Here is an 11603-nt window from a genome sequence, read left to right on the forward strand (position 1 = left end):
CATGGACTATACAGTCCAAGGAATTCTCCAGGCCAGAATACGGGAGTGGGTAGCCTTTCCCTTCTCCAGGGGAATCTTCCCAACCCAGGGATCGAACCTAGGTCTTCCACCTAGGAAGCCTGCTCCTCACTTATATGTGGTATGTGACCAATTTGGAGGAGACCAAAGGAGGACTGAACCCCATTCCTGAGCTGTAGCTTCCCTGGAGGTGAGAACAGAGAACAGGTACAAGAAGTGAGACACAGTGAGACTGTGAGCCCAGCATGCAGGTCTTGTAGCAGGAGTGATACTGGGACTGGACGCCTCTGGAAATTCACAGAAGTTTAGGCAGAGGCAAGCACACTAACTCTCAAGGAATAAGGTAAATCCAAGTAACACATGCGTTATAATAACTTTGTATATATGTATAATTTTTTTTTTTTGCTGCACGGGCTTTCTCTGGTTGCAGTGAGCAGGGCCGACTCTCTAGCTGCAGTGCGCTGGTTTCTCGTTGCGAAGGCTTCTCCGGTTGTGGAGCACAGGCTCTAGGGCGCTTGGGCTTCGGTAGCTGTGGCATGTGAGCACGGTAGTTGTAGCTCTCGGGCTCTGGAGCACAGGCATAATAGCTGTGACACATGGGTTTAGTTGCTCCATGGCATGGGGGATCTTCCCGGATCAGGGATGGAACCCATGTCACTCACATTGGCAGGCGGATTCTTTACCACTGAGCCACCAGGAAAGCCCTAATAACTTTTCTATTTATCAGAACTTGGTTCCCTTGCAAACTTGAACTTTCAACATTAATTTCCCCTTGAGGTATAAAGTTCACTAACTCAGGATTCTCTTCCGATAGGGGTTTTTGTTTGGTTGAATGTTGGATATGTTGGTAACTCCAGGAAATAAGAGAAATAATAGAAATCCAATTGCCTTTGTTCCTATGTTGGAAACAAAGCCTGTCTCAGCAGTCCCTTAGAGGAGGAGGTGTCTTAGAGGTAAATTTGTTCTCTGTCCCAACCCTCACACCTCATCAGAAATGGGAAAAACCATATGAAATCCATTTTTGGTCCTAAAGCCTTGAAGTCACATGGGGCTCAAACACCTGGTGAGAAAACAGCCACTTTCTCCCCTACTGCTCGTCTTGGTGGTTTTGATCTTTCAGTGACTCTAGAGTTGTTCAGCGCTCAGCAAGTAGAAGAAGGCCTTAATACTTTTTCACACCCCCTCCTTGCCAGAAGGCTCTCATAAGCTTCTCAGTACCAGTGAGAACAGCCAAACTAGGTGTCTACTCATACAGGAAAAAAAATCTGGGCTCCTTGTTTTTAAATTGGGTTAACACAAATCAACTGAGGTAACATATGTCAAGTGCCTGTAATGTTCCATGCGCCATGTGAAGTACTTTGCGTCTGTTTTTATTTTATCTAGGAGCTCACAGCTCGGTGTGACCAACATCCTGATTTTCTTTGAACTGACCGCCTTTAGCACTGACAGTTCCATGTCCTTTGTCCTGGGAAAGCCCTCTATCCCAGCAAACTGCAACAGTCTGTCACCCTACAACAGTCTTCCACTCTACAGATGAAGACGCTGAGACCCCAGTCCCTACACACAGGCTTGGCCTGTCTCCTTTCTCTTAGATCTGGGCTCCAGTTCTTAGCACCAGCCAAGAAGAGCCAAAGAGCAGTCATATTTCTACAGCTGCTCTTCACCCCCTTGCTCCTAGTAGCTTCTCCAGAGGCTCTCTGAGCCAGAGAATGCATTCTTTCAAGGGAAGGAAGCATGGCTCTTACTGATGCTCACCACAGCGTGATGGTTCTATTCCCTGTATATGTTCTGCTAGAGTCAAACCTGGAGGAAGGGGTGGCCAAAATAATATTCATATTGGAGGAAGGGGTGGAGGTGGGACAAATAATCCTATGCTGTGGCATATTATATTATGGGGTAACTACCATCTACCTATCCCTTTCATCATAACGTAGTTTGGCTGCTTGAAAAGAATATAATTCTTAGCCTATGTCCAACTGGTCATGACTGACTGGTGATGACTTACACAGGGCAGAAGTGTAGTAGAAGAGACACACATGGGTTTTGGAGCCTACTGACGTTTTCAACTTCTAGCTTCACTGATTCCTGCTGTACCACACTACATCTCTTTGAACCCTGATTTCCCAATCTGAAGATGAGGACAATAATATCTCCTTTTTATTAATGTGACACATTTAGTTAACAAAATTATAATGAAATACCATTTCACGGTATAAATCTCTTTCACACACATCATGTGGCTGGATTCCTGTTGTTGTTTTGTGAGGCAGGAACTAAAGGAGTCACCTGTCAATGCTTCAGCTACACAGCCTGCTTTACGCTCAGGCCTAGCTACGTCTAGCCCCCGTGCCCGGTCCACCCCCTGACCCCATTCTGCACAATTCCTCTCTTCTGTAAAGCTAGGTCCTCTTCGACTTTGTGGCCAGCTGAAATGCCTGCCTGGGCTGTCTGAATGGATTCACAGAATAGACAAGGCTCTCAGAGAGGAAAAACACATCTGGTCAGTTGCCCTGCAGCAAAGAAAAGTGGCAGATTCAGTCTATTATCTAGATGATGCAGTACAATGATTTGGGACTTTTGTTTTCCTTTCCTCAGGTCACTGTCACTGACCCAGGGATCTCACAGAGTAGGGTTTATATCTGTATCACACACACAATGCCCCCTTTGATTTAGAAGAAGTGAAGGACAGAGGAGTTGACCTCTACCACCCCTAAAGGAATGGCTGGAACAAGTTCAGCTGCCATGGGTGAAAACTCACTGTGACTGTTGACTTTGCTTTCAGGCTTTGTAGTCCCCTTAAATCAAGAATGTCTGGAACTGGGGCCTGGAAAGTATTCTTAGAGGTAGGTGGGTTCTATCAGAATTTTTAAAGTTCGTGTTTCCATTTTGAAGATAATCTTTAAAAGATTTATTTTATTAGCTATAAAGATAAAACTTAAGTTATAATAAAAATTGTAAGATATTTTATGGAAAAAAGCCTTAATGAATTAACATACTATTTCTCAAACTGGGATTTTTAGGGTCCCTTGGGGCTCTACAAATATACAAATGCATTTCCATGAGTCTACAGTAAGTTATTTTCCTTTTGAGAGAAGTTCTTACTTTACCCAAGCTTGAAAGACATGGCCTGAAATTTCCTGTCTTCCTATGCCTTCCCACTGTCTCCCCTGTTCCACAGCCATGCCTTGTGCTGTGCCTGGGAATAGCAGGCTGTAAAGGGAATGAACTGAATGTGCAAATGTACCAAAGGATTCTCCTTTCTCTCCCCTTTGGTTTCCAGTTAAAACCAGTGTCCCCTTAACTCAACCAGAAACCACCCAAACAACACAAAATCCACCATTCACGACCACTTCTGTGAAGTACCATGTTGCATCAATAAATATAATTTGCAGAGAGTACCAGCTCTAACCCACTTTCCTCTTTCCTAACTGAGGAAGGACCCAGCAGACTCCACTTTTAAAGGGTGACTGCATCCCTGAATGTGGTGGGGTGACAGGGAAATGCTCCAGGGAGTGAGTAGGAGGTATCCAGACCCAACCTGGGGAGCAGGCTTCCTATCAGGCTTGCCCTCCTTTGGCTCTCGGATATGCCAACCCCCGGATATGCGTGTGTGCACATGCCTGTGTAGCATGTTTGTGTGTATGCATATCAGAGCTCATTTCTTACACTAGACACCGCCAAAGGACTCCCCGTTAACCCATCTCCCACATAGGCACAGAAGTCACAGGCTTTGGTAGAACTGGTGCCAATAACCGCAGTTGTTCAGCGCAGTGCTGGGATGGGGTGACTCAGATGGTCTTTGCCAGCGTGTATGTCACAGTCTCCTACAGGAATGTTAAGAGGCTGCTACTGCCTGACAGTCCTTTGAAGGTTCAAATGGTAAAATAACTCATTTTGCTTTGTTCAAGACCGTGGAAATGTGTAGTAGAAACCAATTAGAGGCTATTTATTTCACAGATTTGGGATGTGCTGCAGGTGAAATCATATCTCTAGAAACAGGGAAGACACAAAATGATAAAATGTCACAGCAGCTGTGCTCTAGTCTTTTCACTCCTCTTAAGATTGATATTTTTATTTCCACAGGAAGGAACAAAAGACTGCTTTTTAAACAAGCCCAGAACTGATTCCTGCAGCAGCAGAGGCATGCCTCAGGGGCTCTGCTGACCTGGGAGAAAGCCTCCAGGACTCTGGAAACTGTGGTGCAGGGCGCCCAGACAATTCCAGACCATTCCTTCAAGCTCAGGTGAAGAGAGAGGGTGGAGGTAATGCAACAAAGAATTCGATTTACTGAGCACAACACTTCACACCAGTCACGTTTGTTATTGGTTCTTAGGGCGGCTGGAAATTTGCCCTTAGGAATTTAGAAACAGGAAATAATTCTGAGAATTAAACCATGAAATCAAGGTGGAATGCGCCAGAGCGGAGGTCTCAAAGTTACCAGCGATGACAGGGGCTCAGCCTGACTGAAGGGGCTCTCTGAGCAGGGGCTGGTCTGCTGTGGCGGCAGAGAGAGCGGCCTGAGGCCTGAGCCATGTGGGGCGCTCCTCACATTCTGCTGAGAGTCCTCCTCCCCTGCCTCGCCCTGTCTGGACCCCCCAGAATGTTCCCCAAAACTCACGTGTCTTGCTGACATGGTCCACACTGCTGCCCGCGCTGGCCAGCCCCTGCTGTGGCTTGTCTGGCCGCAAGCCCCAGCGGACCTTTTGCAGACCTGGAAGATGTCCCTTCTGGTCTCTTTTCCTGTGAGGGTAACTGGGAACGGAAAGCCCGATGTGAATGGAACGGCAGTCTGTGGGCACAGAATAAAAGAGAGGGTAGGCAGGGTTACCGAAAGCTGGCATTTCTCCTTAATATCCTCCAGTTACAAAGAGCTGAGGCCACTGGAAAAGATCAAAAGACATGGGATTCCTGGATGGGGCCACTGGGCTTGACAGAATTCCAATTCTGAACCAACTCAGCGGTTGCTGGAAGGGGAGACCTTTGGGCCTATAGTTGGAATTCTTTCAGAAGGAGCAGAACTCCCGTCTCCCCATTCTTGCTAGTCCAGAGCAGCAATAACTACATATGATTTATGACACATGGGCCAGGAGAGAGGCCTTCAGCAGGTCTCGGATTTAGTCCAAAATGCCAAGTCTCAGCTTTGATTGTTAATGGGGAAACCGTATGCATTTCCATCAGGGCCATTTTTACTAACAACCAAGGACCATGTGAACTACTACTTATCAGAGAAGCGAGTTATTAAGGATTTCTCAAAAATGATTTTATAAGCTAGAATTTTCAAGAGCTAGCAAGGACCCTAATTCAGAATTCCACTGAGAAGCCTGACTGCTCTATAAAGGCACCACTAAATCTTTGCTCAAAGAGGCAGCTGCAATCCCCTCAGCTCTCCAGAAAGACCTTCTACTATCAGGTTCTCATCTATATTGTCTTCAGTTGGTCAACAATTTTTAAAATAATTAATAGCTTTTTAGTACAATTTTAGATTTACAGAATAATTGAGCAGATAGTACATTAAGTTCCATGTACCTACTTCAAGCATACTGCCACCTCCACAGTTTTCCCTATTATTATTTTTAAATTGGGATATGATTGACATATAATATTATATTAATTTAAGGTGTATAATATAATGATTTGATATATGTATATCTGCAAAATGACAACCACAACAATAAGTTCAGTCAACATCCATCACCACACAAAGTTATGAATTTTTTTCTTGGGATGAGAACTTTCAAAATTTAGTCTCTTAACAACTTTCAAGCATATAATACGGTATTATTAACTACAGCCACCATACTGTACATCCTAAAGGAGATCAGTCCAGGGTGTTCTCTGGAAGGACTGATGTTGAAGCTGAAACTCCAATACTTTGGCCACCTGATGAGAAGAGCTGACTCATTGGAAAAGACCCTGATGCTGGGAAAGATTGAGGGCAGGAGAAGAAGGGGACGACAGAGGATGAGATGGTTGGATGGCATCACCGACTCAATGGACATGGGTTTGGGTGGACTCCGGGAGCTGGTCTTGGACAGGGAGGCCTGGCGTGCTACGATTCATGGGGTCGCAAAGAGTCAGAGATGACTGAGCAACTGAACTGAACTGAACTGAACTGTACATTACATTCAGTTATCTTATAACTAAAAGTTTGTGCCCTTTGACCACCTTCAGCCAATTCTCCACCTTCCACCCCCTGCCTCTGGTAAGCACCAACCTGTACTCTGTTTCTATGTCTTTGGATTTTTAGATTCCACATGTAAGTGAGATTATACAGTATTTGTCTCTCTGTCTGACTTATTTCACATAGCATAATACTTTCAAGGTCCATTCATGTTGCAAATGGCAAGATTTCTGTCTTTTTTAATAGCTGAATAATGTTCATGTGTATATCACATTTTCTTTAAACATTCAATTGCTGATGGACACTTAAGCTATTTTCATGTCTTGACTATTATAAATAATGCTGCAATGAACATGAGAGTACAGATATATTTTCAAGATAATGATTTCATTTCCTTTGAATATATATCCAGAAGTAGAATTGCTGGATCATACAGTAGTTCTGTTACTAATTTCTTGAGGAATCTCCATACTGTTCTCCACAGTGTCTGTACCAATTTGCATTCTGACCAATGATGCAAAATGGTTTCCTTTTCTCCATATCCTTGCCAGCATTTGTTATCCCTTGTCTTAGATATAGCCATCTTAACAGTTGGGAGGTGATATATCTTTGTGGTTTTAGTTTGCATTTCCCTGATCATTAATGGTGTTGAACACATTTTCATGTGTCTGTTGATTGTTTGTATGTTTTCTTTGGAATGAATTCTATTCAGTTCTTCTTCCCATTTAAAAAAATTATTTATTTAGTTAGTTATTTTTGGCTGCACCAGGTCTTCATCACTGCACACAGGCTTTCTCTGTTTGTGGTGAGCAGGGGCTACTCTTCTTTGCAGTGTGCGGGCTTCTCATTGCAGTGGTTTCTCTTGTTGTGTACTACGGGCTCAATAGTTGTGGTGCACAGGTTTAGTTGCTCCACGGCATCTTCCGGGATCTTCCCGGACCAGGGATCAAACCAGTATCCCCTGCATTGCAAGGCCATCTCTTTACCACTGGACCACCAGGGAAGTCCTTCTTCCCATTTTTTAAAGGCATACTCTTTTTTTTTTGTAATTGAGTTTTATAAGATCTTTATATATTTTAGATTTAACCCCTTATCAGATATATGATTTGCAAATATTTTCTCCTACTCCATAGTTTGACTTTTTGTTTTGTTGACAGTTCCTTTGCTATGCGGAAGCTTTTTAGCTTGATGGAGTTTAACTCATCTTTTATTTTGTTGCTTTTGCTTTTAACATCAAATTTAAAAAGTCATTGCCGAAAATGATATCAAGGAGCTCACCCCTTATGTTTTCTTATAAGAACTTTATGGTTTCATGTTCTACATTCAAGTCTTCACGCCATTTTGAATTGACTTTTCTGTATGTTGTAAGATAAGAGTCCAGTTTCATTCTTTTATGTGTAGCTGTTTAGTTTTTCTGACATCATCTATTGAAGAGACTATCTTTCCCCATTGTATATTTTGGTTCCTGTGTTGTAAATTAATTGACTATATACATGTGGGCTTATTTCCAGGCTCCCTATTGATCTTTGTTGATCTATATGTCTGTTTTTATGCCAATATCATATTGAATACTATAGCTTTGTAATATAGTTTGAAATCAGGAAGTGTGATCTTCAAGCTTTGTTCTTCTTGCTCAAGATTGTGTTGGTTATCTAAGGTCCTTTATAGTTTCATATGAATTTGTGAATTTTTAAAAAATATATCTATGGGGAAAAGTGTCACTGAAATTTTGATTGGGATTCCATTGAATCTGTAGATTGTTTCAGATAATATGGACATTTTAACAATATTAATTCTTCCAACCCATGAGCATGGGATATCTTTCCATGTATTTGTGTTGTCTTCAGTTTCTCCCATCAGTGTTTTATAGTTTTCAGTGTACAGGTCTTTAATCTCCTTGGTTAAATTCATTTTTAGGTTTTGACACAATTGTAAATGAAACTATTTTCTTAATTTCTCTTTCTGACAGTTCATTGTTAGTATAGAGAAATGCAACTGATTTTTTGTATATTGATTTTGTATCCTAAAATCTTAGTTTTTTTAGTTCTAACAGTTTGGTAGAATTTGGAGGGTTTTCTATTTATAATATCATGCCATCTGCAAATACAGACAGTTTTACTTCTTCCTTTCAAATTTTAAAATTTCTTCTTCTTATCTTTTCTTTCTCTTGCTTAATTGCTCTGGCTGGGACTTCCAGTACCAGATGCTTGGGCATCACTGACTGTGCATGTCACAGTGAAACCACATGAAGCTGAACCTTGAAGAAACATGTCTAAACCTTTTAGAGACATGTTGGGTGTCCATTCTGCTGAGCAGATTCTGTGTGTGCCTACTCTGGCTGGTGCATTCCTAGGCACTGGAGAGTAAGGTTACTTGGATGTTAGTGTCCAGATCTCTTTAGAATTCCTGCTCACCCCACCACATCCTTGCTTGCTCTTCTGGATCCTCAGTCTCCCTTAGGTTAATGGGGTTAATGAGAAATGTGAGGTAGACGTTTTTATGAAGTGCAGCCTCACTTCCTAGTGAACCAGTATCAGAATGTCTGATGCTTTTCCTTTCTTCTGTCCCCCACCCTAAGCCTGAGCAAAGCTAGAATTTGAGGTAAGCCACGAACACCAATATTTAGAGGTAAGCAGTTCTACTCTAGGTGGCGCTGATGATAAAGAACCCACCTGCCAATGCAGGAGACAGAGACACAGGTTTGATCCCTGGGTTGGAAAGATCCCCTGGAGAAGGAAATGGCAACCCACTCCAGTATTCTTGCCTGGAGAATCCCATGGAGAGAGGAAATTGGCGGGCTGTAGTCCATGGGGTCGCACACAGAGTTGTACACAACTGAAGTGACTTAGTAGGCGGGCAGCCAGTTCTACTCTACAGGTTTAGCATTCTTGATTCTTTCAATGCTGAGATTGTATTCTCTGCCCTGAGGCCAGGAATGGAGACAGGAAGCAGCAGATGTATCAGAAAGGCCTTTACCCAGTGTTAGCTGCCCTGCGTGCTCCCTGGCTTGTTCTTCCTTTCTGTGTGACCTTGCTCATCTGGGCCTCAGTGTTCTCATGGATACTGCAGGAATAAAAATTCTCTACTAACTAGGCATGGTTTTTGAGAAGGCAGAATAGAATGGTGAATGGGAACAGGGTTATGAGAACTGTGCAAAGAGCATCTTTTTTAAAAAAAATCAGGGGAGATGGCTGTCAGGGACATGTTTTCTTTTTGCCCTGGATCTAACTAGTCTTATTTTTTCTACTATAACCATCAGAGTGTGGCTGTTCAGCTGGTGAACTGTAGGGAATCACTAACCCACTCCAAAGCTTCTTTCTTTGCTCTGTACAACCTGTTCTCTCCCTGTGAACATCTTGTAGTTTGGTTCAGGACAGTGCCAGCTTCTTACCACATTCTTCTCCATCAACAGCCCCAGAGCGGTGCTACATGTTCCTCAGCTCAGGGAGCATCAAGTTGGACAGGAAGATTGCTATCTCCTTCCAAAAAGGTTGGGGTAGTGCCTCTTTATAAATTCTGTGGCTGCTTTTCTGTAGAATGTAGGATACTTAGGGTCTCTGGGTAAGGAATTCTGGAGCAACAAAAATATCACCACTCAATACCCTCTTTCACTGGTTTTAAATGAGCTGCTATTTTTAAAATATATAAAATGTTGATATTTGGCATTTAGTATGATTTGTAGAGCTTATAAAATCGAGTTCGATTTTATATTGGGGAAGCTATGCCATAATCCTAGCAAAATCCAAGTTACCGGTCTCCAACCTGACCACATGGTCCCTTTAAGATATGGTTAAACTAGTCCCACAAGATCTAGGGTAGACACTGTGGGTGGGTCAGGGGAAAGGGATAAGCTCTATAGTTTCCCCCAACTGAAAGGGCTGTTATAAAGACATCCAAGGAAAGTCTAGACCCTCTGAGAATTTGCATCAATTTCTCATGGTGACCTTACTTACCTTCCTGATCCTGACATCGCCTCCTGTAGTTAGCGGGGTCCAGCTTCCCTACCCCAGCCTCTTTCTCCTCCACCTTCATAACTATAAATAGAAGATGAACACAACCTCAAAATGTACACAACATAAAAAGGTAGAATTTCAAGGAGAAATGGTCAAATTCATACCACAGCGAAAGACCTTAGTGCAGACGAAAAAAATTAAGACAAAAGAACATATAAACAAATTGAGGAACCTCAAATACATGTGTGTTGGGGAAAGTGAAAGTGAAAGTCTCTCAGTTGTGTCCGACTCTTTGTGACCCCATGGACTACATAGTCTATGAAATTCTCCAGGCCAAAATACTGGAGTGGGTAGCCTTTCCCTTTTCTAGGGGATCTTCTCAACCCAGGAATCAAACTGGGGTCTCCTGCATTGCAGGCAAATTCTTTACCAACTGAGCTATCAAGGAAGCCATATGTTGGGGAATATTCCATTTGTACTTGAAAAACGAGGTATGCTTTTTCGAGTACAAATGGAATATTTACAAAGAGCACACAAAGAGAGCACATAAACTAGGTCTTGGGAAGGCTTAATAAATTTTAAAGAATCTGTATCATACTTCTATAGTATTAATAAAGATAACAAAAACAACCCCCCCAAAACTATACATATTATCTGTGGATTCTGCATTCATGAATTCCACAAATCATGAATTTGAATCTATCATGCACTAGCAACTATTTACATAACATTTACATTGTATTTATAACTTTTTACTTAGTATTTACATTGTTAGATGTTATAAGTAATCTAGAGATGATTTAAAGCATACAGGAAAATGGTTTATATACAAATACTATGCTATTTCATATAAGCATCACAGATTTTGGTATGGAGGAGGTGAGCCTGAAATAAATCCTCCACAGATACCGAAGAATGACTGTATATATAAACATTTATTTATAAATGTATATATAATAAATGTATTATACTTACATATATATGGAAACTAAAATAACCTCTAATGATGGATTTTATAGAAAATCACAATAGAAATTATTTCATATTTAGACATGAACAATCACAACTTGAAACTTGTGGAGTGTAATATACTTAGAGTGAGAAAGAAGGAAGAAAGGAAAGAAAGAGGGAGAGAGCAGAGTAGAAGGAAAATAAATATGATAAACATTTAACCAAAGAATCTACAAGAAGAATAAGAGAGAAAAGAAAGCAGAATGTTAATATAAAAGATGAAAGCAAAAATTATGAAATAGAAAACAATCAAGCATATAGATGGTTAATAAATCTGAAGGCAATTATTTGAAAAGATTATTAAAATAGGCAAATCATGCAAGACTAATCAAGAATAATATTCATAAGTAAACATAATTTGGAATGAAAAGGGATGTAACTACAAATATAGTAGAGAATTTAAAAATTACAAGTGAATGCCTTGAAAAATTTCATGCCAACATATTTAACTTAGATAATAATAACAACTACTGTTACAGTATGCTAGGCACTGTTTTAAA

At 41.4% G+C, this 11603-nt stretch overlaps 1 protein-coding gene across 1 annotated transcript in view; it reads right to left on the reverse strand.

Moving 5' to 3' along the window:
• SLC4A5 (solute carrier family 4 member 5) overlaps window positions 1-10171 on the reverse strand; it is an 84193-nt gene extending 74022 nt beyond the window's left edge. The window contains exons 1-2 of the mRNA XM_061155755.1: window positions 10093-10171; window positions 4637-4807 (exon numbers count right to left, since the gene is read on the reverse strand). Coding sequence (XP_061011738.1) covers window positions 4637-4807; window positions 10093-10171 — 250 coding nt within the window. The remainder of the gene's footprint in view (window positions 1-4636; window positions 4808-10092) is intronic.
• Window positions 10172-11603: the final 1432 nt, after the last annotated feature.

Source organism: Dama dama, chromosome 11 (assembly GCF_033118175.1).
Source record: "Dama dama isolate Ldn47 chromosome 11, ASM3311817v1, whole genome shotgun sequence".
Lineage (NCBI taxonomy): Eukaryota > Metazoa > Chordata > Mammalia > Artiodactyla > Cervidae > Dama > Dama dama.